This window comes from Salmo trutta, chromosome 29 (assembly GCF_901001165.1).
Source record: "Salmo trutta chromosome 29, fSalTru1.1, whole genome shotgun sequence".
NCBI lineage: Eukaryota > Metazoa > Chordata > Actinopteri > Salmoniformes > Salmonidae > Salmo > Salmo trutta.
The window spans coordinates 8,786,249-8,801,585 of NC_042985.1; the positions used below are offsets into that span (position 1 = coordinate 8,786,249).

Here is a 15,337-nt window from a genome sequence, read left to right on the forward strand (position 1 = left end):
AGTCCTCCCCCTCCTAAATCTGTCCATCTGATAGACAGAACAACAAGGAAGTCCTCCCCCTCCTAAATCTGTCCATCTGATAGACAGAACAACAAGGAAGAGTCCTCCCCCTCCTAAATCTGCCCATCTGATAGACAGAACAACAAGGAAGAGTCCTCCCCCTCCTAAATCTGTCCATCTGATAGACAGAACAACAAGGAAGTCCTCCCCCTCCTAAATCTGCCCATCTGATAGACAGAACAACAAGGAAGAGTCCTCCCCCTCCTAAATCTGTCCATCTGATAGACAGAACAACAAGGAAGAGTCCTCCCCCTCCTAAATCTGCCCATCTGATAGACAGAACAACAAGGAAGTCCTCCCCCTCCTAAATCTGTCCATCTGATAGACAGAACAACAAGGAAGTCCTCCCCCTCCTAAATCTGTCCATCTGATAGACAGAACAACAAGGAAGTCCTCCCCCTCCTAAATCTGTCCATCTGATAGACAGAACAACAAGGAAGAGTCCTCCCCCTCCTAAATCTGCCCATCTGATAGACAGAACAACAAGGAAGAGTCCTCCCCCTCCTAAATCTGTCCATCTGATAGACAGAACAACAAGGAAGAGTCCTCCCCCTCCTAAATCTGTCCATCTGATAGACAGAACAACAAGGAAGTCCTCCCCCTCCTAAATCTGTCCATCTGATAGACAGAACAACAAGGAAGAGTCCTCCCCCTCCTAAATCTGCCCATCACCAACAGTAAACACAAGAATAGCTAGCGCACCTAACCACCTCCTCCAGCTAAATGTGTTATCAGTGTAGGGAAGTGGAAGTGTCCCATAATATCACATCACAATGTGCAGAATGTTTCCTGATAGGTAAAGATGTAGGCCTATGACGTCACAGATATAGAACAGATATATTATTGTCTGTGTATGACACAATCTGACCCTTATAGGAACGTGTAGGTAGACTTGCAAAATTAGACTTGCAAAAACTCCCTGGTTTTCCAGAAATCCCTGTAAAAAGATTCCCAGAATCAGAAGGGAATAAGCAGGAAATACAGAATTCTCCAACTAGGATTTCTGAAAACCCTGGGAATTTGGGGAAAGTGATGTGAATGTTGTAACCCTAGTTAGCAGATTGGGTATTGGTTCAGGCAGTGTCTCAGCTCTACTCTTCATTAAAGCTAGAATACCTACAGTGAGGGAAAAAAGTATTTGATCCACTGCTGATTTTGTACGTTTGCCCACTGACAAAGAAATGATCAGTCTATAATTTGAATGGTAGGTTTATTTGAACAGTGAGAGACACAATAACAACAAAAAAATCCAGAAAAAACGCATGTCAAAAATGTTATAAAATTATTTCCATTTTAATGAGGGAAATAAGTATTTGACCCCTCTGCAAAACATGACTTAGTACTTGGTGGCAAAACCCTTGTTGGCAATCACAGAGGTCAGACGTTTCTTGTAGTTGGCCACCAGGTTTGCACACATCTCAGGAGGGATTTTGTCCCACTCCTCTTTGCAGATCTTCTCCAAGTCATTAAGGTTTTGAGGCTGACGTTTGGCAACTCGAACCTTCAGCTCCCTCCACAGATTTTCCATGGGATTAAGGTCTGGAGACTGGCTAGGCCACTCCAGGACCTTAATGTACTTCTTCTTGAGCCACTCCTTTGTTGCCTTGGCCATGTGTTTTGGGTCATTGTCATGCTGGAATACCCATCCACGACCCATTTTCAATGCCCTGGCTGAGGTGAGATCTTGCATGGAGCCCCAGGCCGAGGGAGATTGACAGTTCTTTTGTGTTTCTTCCATTTGCGAATAATCGCACCAACTGTTGTCACCTTCTCACCAAGCTGCTTGGCGATGGTCTTGTAGCCCATTCCAGCCTTGTGTAGGTCTACAATATTGTCCCTGACATCCTTGGAGAGCTCTTTGGTCTTGGCCATGGTGGAGAGTTTGGAATCTGATTGATTGATTGCTTCTGACTCCCAGGTGTCTTTTATACAGGTAACAAACTGATTAGGAGCACTCCCTTGAGTGTGCTCCTAATCTCAGCTTGTTACCTGTATAAAAAGACACCTGGGAGCCAGAAATCTTTCTGATTGAGAGGGGGTCAAATACTTATTTCCCTCATTAAAATGCAAATCAATTTATAACATTTTTGACATGCGTTTTTCTGGATTTTTTTGTTGTTATTCTGTCTCTCACAGTTCAAATAAACCTACCATCAAAATTATAGACTGATCATTTCTTTGTCAGTGGGCAAACGTACAAAATCAGCAGGGGATCAAATACTTTTTTCCCCTCACTGTATTTGGTGAAACTGCCACATCCATTTAGGAAACTAAAAAAAACGAACAAATTACTTCAAACAATGAACACTGTTTTTTTCCCCTCTGACATCACAGCGTGACAGAACAGCAGAATATTTTTTACGGACGCTCCTCTCTTTAGTTTCATCAACATAAAAGGCACTGGGGTGAAAAGCAGAGCTTTTTCAACAATTGCAGATTCTAGCTTTAAGGAAATCTTACCTTTACTGCATTGAAGAGGTGTTAAGCAAAGGGACTTCCTGTCTCAATAAAGATGAATTGCATTTGAATAAGTCACTGTGGATGCACAGGGACATACAATCGTCCCCATAGAGACTGGGCTGGTCATTGGATCAGTGTGTGTCTCATTACTATTGGGATGCATTGTCTGCAGAGTGACAGTAATCTCAGTAATCTGCTGATTGATTGGCTCATTCTGTGTAGCAGGATCCTTAATCCTTTCATTTCTGTGATTGGACAGGAGGGGAACCCTCCTTGGGCAGCATTCCATTTCAAAAGATTTTCCTCCACCCTTCTGTCCTTGTTCACCCCCTGAGGTAAGTAGATTTAAAGGTATAAACCCCATAAACTCTGTCACATTCATTTCCGTTACTAAATCAGTGCAGGAGTTTATGTTGTAGTCTCTCATATATCCCTGTACCACTGTGATGTATTATTAAGATGCAGTATTTAACCAGGAAGCCCCATTGAGATAAATCAAGTCTTTTTGAAGGGAAACCTGGAACTGTCAGAGTGTAATGTAGAGATGACAATTTAAGGCACCATCAATACACAAAGGGCAAAGGTGCCCAATGGCATTGATGATCAATAAAGATCAAGATAATCAACATATGGAGATGTTTCTTTTGAGAGCTACAGTTCCAGCACCATGGAAAGATTTCCATGTCTCAAAAGTATTTCAGAGGACACCTTGATTTTCTATCAAGATACCAATCACTCCCATCAGGCCTTCAATGTCTTGTTTAAAAATGCTGTAGCCTACTCTACATACAATAACCTAGTTAGTTGATATGTGATGGGCTCAGCACCTACTCTAGAACAGATGAAAGACGGTTGTTTCGGTGTTGTTGATACCTTCAATTAAGCCTGGAGAGACAACAATAGCAACACTTCACACTGTAATACTGATGAAATAGTCAGTTATTTAATCAAGTCAAATCAATTGATCTCCCCAACACTGGCTGAATTCTGACAAATATCTGGCATTTACTGTCCTTCTATCCAAAAGCATGTACTGCAGTTTAGATCAAAGTTAAATACTGTATGTATACAGATAGCAGGGTTAGGGTTGATTCCTTTTCAACACAGTCAATTCAGGAAGTAAAGTGAAAAACCAATATGTTACTAAAGTGACGACGTCACGACCCTTGAAAATGACAATTGAAATGAACCCCGACCCTAATATAGGGATGTATATATTTTTCCCCCAATGCCAAATACTAAATCAAACAATCAATCAACAGGTCCAAAGTGTATAGCCACAAGCATAAAAAGATATTTCCCGAAACCCAGTCAGAGTGAATATTAAATGTTCAGGGTCCCCATCTCTCTCTGAATGAAAAACATGTCTTTACGAGCCTACATTACACACAGCTGCACCGGTAAACAATCCGATCCTACAGGCTAACACTAGCGTCAATCACAGCTAAAGTACATTAAACCCCACAGATGTACTACTAATCTGATGTAGCATTAGCTTTAGCCACACGTACAACAACATGCCCTGTACACATGCTCCAGACTGTAAACAAGACTATTCACCCAGTTAGCTACATAGGCTACACAGTGACTACAGTGTACAGTGTTACTCTGGGCTAGGGCATCAGCCACATGTCCTGTAGCATACCTGTTCACACTACAGTATACAGTGTTACTCTGGGCTAGGGCATCAGCCACATGTCCTGTAGCATACCTGTTCACACTACAGTATACAGTGTTACTCTGGGCTAGGGCATCAGCCACATGTCCTGTAGCATACCTGTTCACACTACAGTATACAGTGTTACTCTGGGCTAAGGCATCAGCCACATGTCCTGTAGCATACCTGTTCATACTACAGTATACAGTGTTACTCTGGGCTAGGGCATCAGCCACATGTCCTGTAGCATACCTGTTCACACTACAGTATACAGTGTTACTCTGGGCTAGGGCATCAGCCACATGTCCTGTAGCATACCTGTTCATACTACAGTATACAGTGTTACTCTGGGCTAGGGCATCAGCCACATGTCCTGTAGCATACCTGTTCACACTACAGTATACAGTGTTACTCTGGGCTAGGGCATCAGCCACATGTCCTGTAGCATACCTGTTCATACTACAGTATACAGTGTTACTCTGGGCTAGGGCATCAGCCACATGTCCTGTAGCATACCTGTTCACACTACAGTATACAGTGTTACTCTGGGCTAGGGCATCAGCCACATGTCCTGTAGCATACCTGTTCACACTACAGTATACAGTGTTACTCTGGGCTAGGGCATCAGCCACATGTCCTGTAGCATACCTGTTCACACTACAGTATACAGTGTTACTCTGGGCTAGGGCATCAGCCACATGTCCTGTAGCATACCTGTTCACACTACAGTATACAGTGTTACTCTGGGCTAGGGCATCAGCCACATGTCCTGTAGCATACCTGTTCACACTACAGTATACAGTGTTACTCTGGGCTAGGGCATCAGCCACATGTCCTGTAGCATACCTGTTCATACTACAGTATACAGTGTTACTCTGGGCTAGGGCATCAGCCACATGTCCTGTAGCATACCTGTTCATACTACAGTATACAGTGTTACTCTGGGCTAGGGCATCAGCCACATGTCCTGTAGCATACCTGTTCATACTACAGTATACAGTGTTACTCTGGGCTAGGGCATCAGCCACATGTCCTGTAGCATACCTGTTCATACTACAGTATACAGTGTTACTCTGGGCTAGGGCATCAGCCACATGTCCTGTAGCATACCTGTTCATACTACAGTATACAGTGTTACTCTGGGCTAGGGCATCAGCCACATGTCCTGTAGCATACCTGTTCATACTACAGTATACAGTGTTACTCTGGGCTAGGGCATCAGCCACATGTCCTGTAGCATACCTGTTCATACTACAGTATACAGTGTTACTCTGGGCTAGGGCATCAGCCACATGTCCTGTAGCATACCTGTTCATACTACAGTATACAGTGTTACTCTGGGCTAGGGCATCAGCCACATGTCCTGTAGCATACCTGTTCATACTACAGTATACAGTGTTACTCTGGGCTAGGGCATCAGCCACATGTCCTGTAGCATACCTGTTCATACTATGAGACTGGACCCTTCTCTTTTCTCCCATCTCCCCATGGCATTCAGATCGCTTGTTCCTTTTCTCATATAGCCTTTTCCTCTTTTCCTCCTTCCTCTGTAGTGAGTAATGTATCCAAGGATCCTCTCTCTAGCCTGTCTGCATGGCCGATGGCTCTCTCTGCATCCCTCCCTCTACCTCCCTGGCTGTGGCTGGCTAGCTGGCTGGCTGTACTCAGAGCTAGTGTCAGAGAGGGGGGGGAATGGGGGGTGGATGATGCTTCTTTGTTTGGCAGCCCCAGCCACCAGTCTCCCTCCCTCCCTCCTGACTCCTCCCGGAGTGTCCTAAAGAAAAGGTAATGATGATATGTCTCTGTCTCTCAGTCTTTATCCCCTATCGATCTCTACCCCCCCACCACCCATCCCTGCATAGTGTAACCCAACCCTCTACCCCTCTTCTCTGCCTGCTTCCCCAAGAATAGAGGGCCCTGACTGGGGAGGACTTCACTTAGCACACAGCCTCAGAGAGAGGAAAAGAGAAACAGAGAGAGACAGGGAGAGAGAAAGGGGAGTGGGAGAGAGGGAGAGAGAAAGGGGAGTGGGAGAGAGAGAAAAAGAGAGAGAAAGGGGAGTGGAAGAGAGACAGAGAGAGAGAGAGAGAGAGAAAGGGGAGTGGAAGAGAGAGAGAGCAAAAGGGGGGAGAGAGAGAGAGCGAAAGGGGAGAGAGAGAGAGAAAGAAAGGGGAGTGGAAGAGAGACAGAGAGAGAGAGAGAGAGAGAGAGAGAAAGGGGAGTGGAAGAGAGAGAGAGCAAAGGGGGGAGAGAGAGAGAGCGAAAGGGGAGAGAGAGAAAGAAAGGGGAGTGGAAGAGAGACAGAGAGAGAGAGAGAGAGAGAGAGAGAGAGAGAAAGGGGAGTGGAAGAGAGAGAGAGCAAAAGGGGGGAGAGAGAGAGAGCGAAAGGGGAGAGAGAGAGAGAAAGGGGAGTGGAAGAGAGAGAGAGAGAGAGAGAGAGAGAGAGAGAGAAAGGGGAGTGGAAGAGAGAGAGAGAGAGAGGGAGAGAGAGAAAGAAAGGGGAGTGGAAGAGAGACAGAGAGAGAGAGAGAGAGAGAGAGAGAAAGGGGAGTGGAAGAGAGAGAGAGCAAAAGGGGGGAGAGAGAGAGAGCGAAAGGGGAGAGAGAGAGAGAAAGGGGAGTGAAGAGAGAGAGAGAGAGAGAGAGAGAGAGAGAGAGAGAGAGAGAGAAAGGGGAGTGGAAGAGAGAGAGAGAGAGAGGGAGAGAGAGAAAGAAAGGGGAGTGGAAGAGAGACAGAGAGAGAGAGAGAGAGAGAGAGAGAAAGGGGAGTGGAAGAGAGAGAGAGCAAAAGGGGGGAGAGAGAGAGAGCGAAAGGGGAGAGAGAGAGAGAAAGGGGAGTGGAAGAGAGAGAGAGAGGAGAGAGAGAGAGAGAGAGAGAGAGAGAGAGAGAAAGGGGAGTGGAAGAGAGAGAGAGAGAGAGAGAGAGAGAGAGAGAGAGAGAGAGAAAGGGGAGTGGAAGAGAGAGAGAGAGAGAGAGAGAGAGGAGTGGAAGAGAGACAGAGAGAGAGAGCGAGAGAAAGGGGAGTGGGAGACAGAGGAAGAGGAAAAGAGTCTCTCTCTCTCTCTCCCACACATGCGCTTTCATTCTCTCTCTCACACACGCCATTTTTCATACTCTCACAACCTTTATGTGGTCTATCACATCTGCTACTGGTACTGAGTAAGACAAAGTTGCCCTTCTAGACACTGATTTTGCTGTTCCACACATCAACTACAAACAAGCAATTTTATGAACCATCTAAATGTCAAAGTTTCAAATTCCACAATCAATATGATTTAAAAACATGTTATGAGACGACAAAATGTCCTTCTGAATGAAAACATGGTGTCAATTCTTCCACAGAGAATTTACAGTATATTTACGTAGTGTGCGTCCAAAATGGCACCCTATTCCCTATGGATAGTGCCCTACTTTGACCAGGACCCATAACTATAAAAGGTCATTTCAGACGGTGCTGCAGTGACTTCAGTAGCAGCATAGGATACAGTAGTGCTGCTGCCACCACTCCTCTTGACTGAACCCAGTGGTGTTGTTTCAGTTCTGTCTTCTATATTTAAGCAGCCGACACTCAGACACAGATGAGCCTCACCGATTCTGAATCTGCTGGTTCACAGTCAAAACGTCTCCGACTGCCACGGAACAGTAGCCTGATCCCAGATCTGTTTGTGCCGTCTTGACAACTCCTATGGTGATTGTTATGCCAATGGCACAAACAGATCTGGGAGCAGTCTAACAGAACACAGTATCTAAAGGGGATAATCAATTACAAGCCCTTAACCAACAATGAAGTTTATGCCAGCTCCCAGTCCAACCAAGGTGCCTAGACCAACTAACTGAACTCTTGTCTCACACACACAGCAATGTCTAACTAAACTTGTGAGGACTTTGGGGACCAACAATTGATTCCCATTCAAAATCATATTTTCCAGCCTCCCGGGTGGCACAGTGGTCTAAGGCTCTGCATCGCAGTGCTAGCTGTGCCACCAGAGATTCTGGGTTCGAGCCCAGGCTCTGTCGCAGCCGGCCGCGACCGGGAGGCCCATGGGGCAGTGCACAATTGGCCCAGCGTTGTCCGGGTTAGGGAGGGTTTGGCCGGTAGCGACTCCTGTGGCGGGCCGGGCGCAGTGCACGCTGACCAGGTCGCCAGGTGTACAGTGTTTCCTCCGACACATTGGTGCGGCTGGGTTGGGTTGTGTTTCCCGAGGACTCTCGACCTTCGCCTCTCCCGAGTCCGTGCAGCGATGAGACAAGACAGTAACTACTAACAATTGGATACCACGAAAAGGGGGTAAAAAATGTTAAATCATATTTTCCATACCCCCTGAATAGCCTTTTTACAAGTGAGGACCGGCGAAATGTCCTCACTTCTCTGAATTTTATTTGGTTTACTAGTATAGTAAAATGTGTACACACACACACACACACTAATTGATACAGTATATCTATGTTTCACCAGTAGCCTGAGAGCCACACTGGCCATGCATTGAACAATGCTGCATTGTCAGCAGTACTGCAACAAGACACAGTGACACAGGACTTTGGCAGAGGGTTGAAATGGAAACACACAGACACACAAAGAATGTTCCAGTCCTAACCACAACCAGGGAAAACACTTTAACTAGCCTATGGCTCATTATCAAGCCGTCTTTCCGTGATTCCTTGCATTCTTTCTACTCATATCCTTCTCTAAAGGTCTGATGGGAGGGACCTTGGACATTCTCCTCCAATACCGTTGAGAAGGAGGCAAGGAGAAAGAATGTAAGGAACAAGGAAAATACTAATTGAGATAAGTACAATACAATAAAAGTGAATTCTCTCACCATCTTGTTCAAGATCTTGTTCAAGATCATGTTTGTCTTGTTCCTCCATGTTGTTGCTCTGTGTGTCTCCAGTGGCCTTGGAGAGGCCTACTGACCAGTAGGACATGCCTCCTCCTCCACAGCAGGGCAGGACTGAACTGGCACCAGTACAGGGAGGTGGTGGTCAGTGGGACTGGTCCCAGTCTGAGTCACTGGTGTGGTGGAAGACACTGGTCAGAGATGGGGTGTGGTAGGAGGGAGGACAGAGGGATTAGTCAGAGCCCTGCAAAAACACAGGCAGGCAGGCAGGCAGGCAGAGGTTTGATCTTGAGAAAGTGAAAGCAGTCACACACTCACATTGCATAACAAGTTAATGGATACACAAATTGCCACCCAACATTTACAACTATAGTTGTCGAGATGCCTTAATTAGAATAATGTACTTGTGTCTAGTAGGAGAAGCTTTATACTACAACTTTTATGACTTCTCTTGTGTTATTGTTTCTGACCATATACAACAAACATAGCTAGGTGAATTGATCCTGCTACTTTGAATGGGTTGTTTGTTGACATCCTTGTAGTTTACAACGTTCTTGGAACAGATTCCTGTTGGAACGTTCCAGAAATTATACCCACCCCGTTCCACAAATTATACCCACCCCGTTCCACAAATTATACCCACCCCGTTCCACAAATTATACCCACCCAGTTCCACAAATTATACCCACCCAGTTCCACAAATTATACCCACCCTGTTCCACAAATTATACCCACCCAGTTCCACAAATTATACCCACCCCGTTCCACAAATTATACCTACCCCGTTCCACAAATTATACCCACCCCGTTCCACAAATTAAATTATACCCACCCCGTTCCACAAATTATACCCACCCCGTTCCACAAATTATACCCACCCCGTTCCACAAATTATACCCACCCCGTTCCACAAATAATACCCACCCCGTTCCACAAATTATACCCACCCCGTTCCACAAATTATACCCACCCCGTTCCACAAATTATACCCACCCAGTTCCACAAATTATACCCACCCCGTTCCACAAATTATACCCACCCCGTTCCACAAATTATACCCACCCCGTTCCACAAATTATACCTACCCCGTTCCACAAATTATACCCACCCCGTTCCACAAATTATACCCACCCCGTTCCACAAATTATACCCACCCCGTTCCACAAATTATACCCACCCCGTTCCACAAATTATACCCACCCCGTTCCACAAATTATACCCTACCCCGTTCCACAAATTATACCCACCCAGTTCCACAAATTATACCCACCCCGTTCCACAAATTATACCCACCCCGTTCCACAAATTATACCTACCCCGTTCCACAAATTATACCCACCCCGTTCCACAAATTATACCCACCCCGTTCCACAAATTATATCCACCCCGTTCCACAAATTATACACACCCCGTTCCACAAATTATACCCACCCCGTTCCCCAAATTATACCTACCCCGTTCCACAAATTATACCCACCCCGTTCCACAAATTATACCCACCCAGTTCCACAAATTATACCCACCCCGTTCCACAAATTATACCTACCCCGTTCCACAAATTATACCCACCCCGTTCCACAAATTATACCCACCCAGTTCCACAAATTATACCCACCCCGTTCCACAAATTATACCCACCCCGTTCCACAAATTATACCCACCCCGTTCTACAAATTATACCCACCCCGTTCCACAAATTATACCCACCCCGTTCCACAAATTATACCTACCCCGTTCCACAAATTATACCCACCCCGTTCCACAAATTATACCCACCCCGTTCCACAAATTATACCCACCCAGACACAGTTGCCTAATTTAGTGGATTTGTATTTTTAAATAATGTGAACACACACTAGCCTACAGCCATAACTATAAAAACAGAGACGTTACTATTTCTGTCGGCCTTGAACACACACTAGCCTACAGCCATAACTATAAAAACAGAGACGTTACTATTTCTGTCGGCCTTGAACACACACTAGCCTACAGCCATAACTATAAAAACAGAGACGTTACTATTTCTGTCGGCCTTGAACACACACTAGCCTACAGCCATAACTATAAAAACAGAGACGTTACTATTTCTGTCGGCCTTGAACACACACTAGCCTACAGCCATAACTATAAAAACAGAGACGTTACTATTTCTGTCGGCCTTGAACACACACGACACTTCAGTTAATTCACTTTGGTTTACACATGCCACATCTTTAAAACCACACACTGTGTGCATGGTCTTGATTGTTTAACAAGTTGACTTTATTAGGCTTATAAACTCTGAAACGTGCCAAACGTGCGTCCAGTGACAGCAAGTAGACACATTTGCGAAACGTGCGCACTTGTTGCTCGTTAATGAGTGTAGTTGATAAGGAATTTTTACTCACCGCATTGTCCGCAGTGTTCATGCACTGTCGAATGGTACTGATTTTGCGCTTCTAAAGCATTGAACAGGCTACACTTCGATACATCCACAAGTGAAAGTTTAACTGAAGACAAAATAGCCCAAGGAACACTCACAAGCACGGATCGCAAAGGAAAAATGTCAACTTCCTGATTTCATCAAACCAAACACTTCCAGCCTGTGATGCTGCCTACCACGCTGTCTGTCTCATAACCCGGAAATGGGAATCGCCTACTGTACAGTGACTGTATGCTACTGTCCCAGTTGCATTAGTTCTGCTAAATCTATGGATGAAGCAATTTACTGCATTTCTACGTCATTTTTCAACTCTAAAATACTATTTTGGAGAACAGCTAAAACTAATACAAATGACCCCAGGCATTAATTATCATTACTATTTGTAATGAACTATTTGAACTATTTGTTTTTAAAGTCTGTGGAACTGCGTGTAGGTTATAATGTCAACCACTACTCAACCTCATCATGAATTGACTAAATTACGTGTGGAACCGCGCAAATAGTCAACATGAAATAGATGCAAAATAGATGCATAATACACGCTATCAAGTCACAACAATCCCATCTTCAAATGCGGACATCAAGTTGAAAGCAACCAGTGCATAAAACAGCTGACCACTAACACAAACTACGCCAGATAAATCCTACACAGGCATTGAAATAAAAGGTATAGTAGCCTACATCAGGCCTACAATCGACAAGGACGCATGAAGACAAAAAACTCGACCAAAGAAAGACGAAAATCACGAAATACAAAAGGAAAATCTACACATGACTTTTTAAAGTGAGTTAAGGCCGTGCCCGTGATTCAGAACCGGTGAATGGACGGCGTCTCTGTACAGGTAGGCTTAGTGGAGCTCCGTGACATGGTGCTGAATGGACAGCGCCTCTGTCTATTAGCCAACAATACATACTGATCAAAAATATAAAAGCAACATGCAACAATTTATAAGATTTTACTGAGTTACAGTTCATATAAGGAAATCAGTCAATTGAAATAAATTCACTTGGCCCTCATTTATGGATTTCACATGACTGGGAATACAGATATGCATCTGTTGGTCACATATACCTTAAAAAAGGTAAGGGAGTGGATCAGAAAAGCAATCAGTATCTGATGTGACCACCATTTGCCTAATGCAGCGCAACACATCTCCTTTGCATAGAGTCGAATAGGCTGTTGATTGTGGCCTATGGAATGTTGTCCCACTCGTCTTCAATGGCTGAGCAAAGTTGCTGGATATTGGCTGGAACTGGAACATGCTGTCATACACTTTGATCCAGAGCATCCCAAACATGCTCAATGGGTGACATGTCTGGTGAGTATGCAGGCCATGGAAGAACTGGGACATTTTCAGCTTCCAGGAATTGTGTACAGATCCTTGTGACATGGGGCCGTGCATTATCATGCTGAAACATGAGGTGATGGCAGCGGATGAATGGCACGACAATGGGCCTCAGAATCTTGTCACGGAATATCTGTACATTCAAATTGCCATCGATAAATTGTAATTGTGTTCGTTGTCCCGTATCTTATTCTTGCCCATGCCATAACCCCACCGCCACCATGGGGCACTCTGTTCACAACGTTGACATCAGCAAATTGCTCGCCCACACAATGCCATACACATGGTCTGTGGTTGTGAGGCCAGTTGGATGTACTGCAAAAATCTCTAAAACAATGTTGAAGGCGGCTTATGGTAGAGAAATGAACATTCAATTATCTGGCAACAGCTCTGGTGGACAATGTTGCAGTCAGCATGCGAATTGCACACTCCCTCCAAATTTGAGATATCTGTGGCATTGTGTTGTGTGACAAAACTGCACATTTTAGAGTGGCCTTTTATTGTCCCCAGCACAAGGTGCAGCTGTGTAATGATCATGCGGTTGAATCAGATTCTTGATATGCCACACCTGTCAGGTGGATGGATTATCTTGGCAAAGGAGAAATGCTCACTAACAGTGATGTAAACAAATTGTGCACCAAATTTGAGAGAAATAAGCTTTTTGTTCAGTGTAATTATTGTTTTTGTTCAGTGTAATTATTGTTTTTGTGGGCAGTTAGACTTTTTGGGGGCACAGTTAGGTAGCCTGCAATGCTTATGAAAATCACAACTTGTACGCAGATCTTTAGAAATGGTAGGATCAATTGAAAATTGGCACTCCACATGAAAAGGTCTGCCAATCTCCTGCTATAGGCTATATGAAGCCACCCTTGTGCATACAGGGTACTATGACAGTGTCAGTGTCTCATGCGCTTCCTGTCTGAATTATTCGCCAGGGAAGGGAAACATTCTGCGAATATTGAAGCATTGTATCAACAAGGTGGCTCTGAGAATATTTAAACATTGTATCAACGAACGAGGCTGTTCGGAGAATATTAAAACATTTTATATAAGCAAGACGGCATCGAGAATATTGATTGCAACATAGCAGCCTACAAAAGGGGCGGCTCGCACATTTCCCCCGGGCCAGCTTGTCTCTCTCTGTCTGATATTATTGCAGTAGTGGCACTGTCTGTGTAGTTAGTAAAGAAACAGCCCTACATCTACACTATAGCTAAATAACTTACCAATATTTAATGACGTTTTGATTGAGGGAGATGGACAAGCAAGACGGACAGAGAGAGAAAGGTGGAAATGCATTATACCAGAGACAGGTAGGCTACAGATAGGAATTAGAGATGCAGGCAGAGCAGGATGATGAAATAGGTCTACAGCAAGAAAAGTCAACAATTGTTATTGTATTTCAAGCCAAGAACATATGTATTTTTGGGAAATGCTCTAAATAACAAGTTGTTCAGTTGGGTTTATTTTCATACTAATTAATACATGAAACCAAAATTGCTCTAGCCTACTGGGTAAATGAATGAAAATATCAATTAGGCCTACAGCTATCACAGCCTATATTCTTCTAGCAATAAAATAACTTTTGGTTTCAAATGGTCATCAAAAAGGCTATCAGATTACAACAAAGCTTACAAGGCCGAGTTCAAAATGCTGACATCAAATTCAAATGAATCAGCTCACTGCCTTAACGGCTGACTGGCAAAGCAAACTGGCACGGTCTCTGGTTTCTGAAAGTGATACAAACGGACTGACTGGCAAAGGAACCTGCCACTGTGGTCAATCCGATGTCTGCATTGGCCGTGCAGCATTTAAGCTGATATGGCCTCTGCAGAAGTCAGGGCATTCATACTGCGGAGCAAATCAAATCAAACTTTATTTGTCACATGCGCCGAATACAACAAGTGTAGACTTTACCGTAAAATGCTTACTTACAAGCCCTTAACCAACAGTGCAGTGGTCCTAAAGCCAGCCAATAGTGTCATGCAAAACCTGTGTGTGTGAGAGAGTGAATGAGAGAGAGAGTTATCAGTCAAACTAGTTTAAAGCATTTCTGCTATTTTTTATTTTACAAGTCAGTTAAGAACAAATTCTTATTTTCAATGACAGCCTAGGAACAGTGGGTTAACTGCCTTGTTCAGGGGCAGAATGACAGCTTTATACCTTGTCAGCTTGGGGACTAGATCTTGCAACCTTTCGGTTACTAGTTCAACACTCTAACCACTAGGCTACCTGCTGCCCACGATAAGATAAGACATGAAATAAAATGTTTTACTAACGTATGATGGGGGTCCCTGGGTTGCCAGTTTACCTGGGAGGGGGTCCCTGGTCAGGAAAAGGTTGAAGACCCTTGATCTCAGCCTATGTGTTTAATTTCCTTTCGGTTACTGGTCCAACGCTCTAACCACAAGGCTACGCTGCAACTGCCGCTTTGATAACTTTGTCTAGGAAAATGTACATATTTCATTCTGTATTTTAGGTTTGCTTGATGATAATTCTGAACTGTCAATAAATGTGGTATATTTTGCCTTGGACTGTAATGGCATTTGATATA

At 44.3% G+C, this 15,337-nt stretch overlaps 1 protein-coding gene across 3 annotated transcripts in view; it reads right to left on the reverse strand.

The window, feature by feature from the left end:
- Nucleotides 1–11,625, reverse strand: part of LOC115166860 (leucine-rich repeat serine/threonine-protein kinase 1) — a 133,299-nt gene extending 121,674 nt beyond the window's left edge. Inside the window, exons 1-2 of one of the 3 annotated variants that reach the window (XM_029720749.1) lie at nucleotides 11,403–11,625; nucleotides 8,998–9,206 (exon numbers count right to left, since the gene is read on the reverse strand). In XM_029720749.1, the coding sequence (XP_029576609.1) occupies nucleotides 8,998–9,103 (106 nt within the window). In that variant the 5' untranslated portion in view covers nucleotides 9,104–9,206; nucleotides 11,403–11,625. The remainder of the gene's footprint in view (nucleotides 1–8,997; nucleotides 9,207–11,402) is intronic. The other 2 variants (XM_029720748.1, XM_029720747.1) reach the window with 2 other exon arrangements.
- Between the last annotated feature and the right edge of the window lie 3,712 nt (nucleotides 11,626–15,337).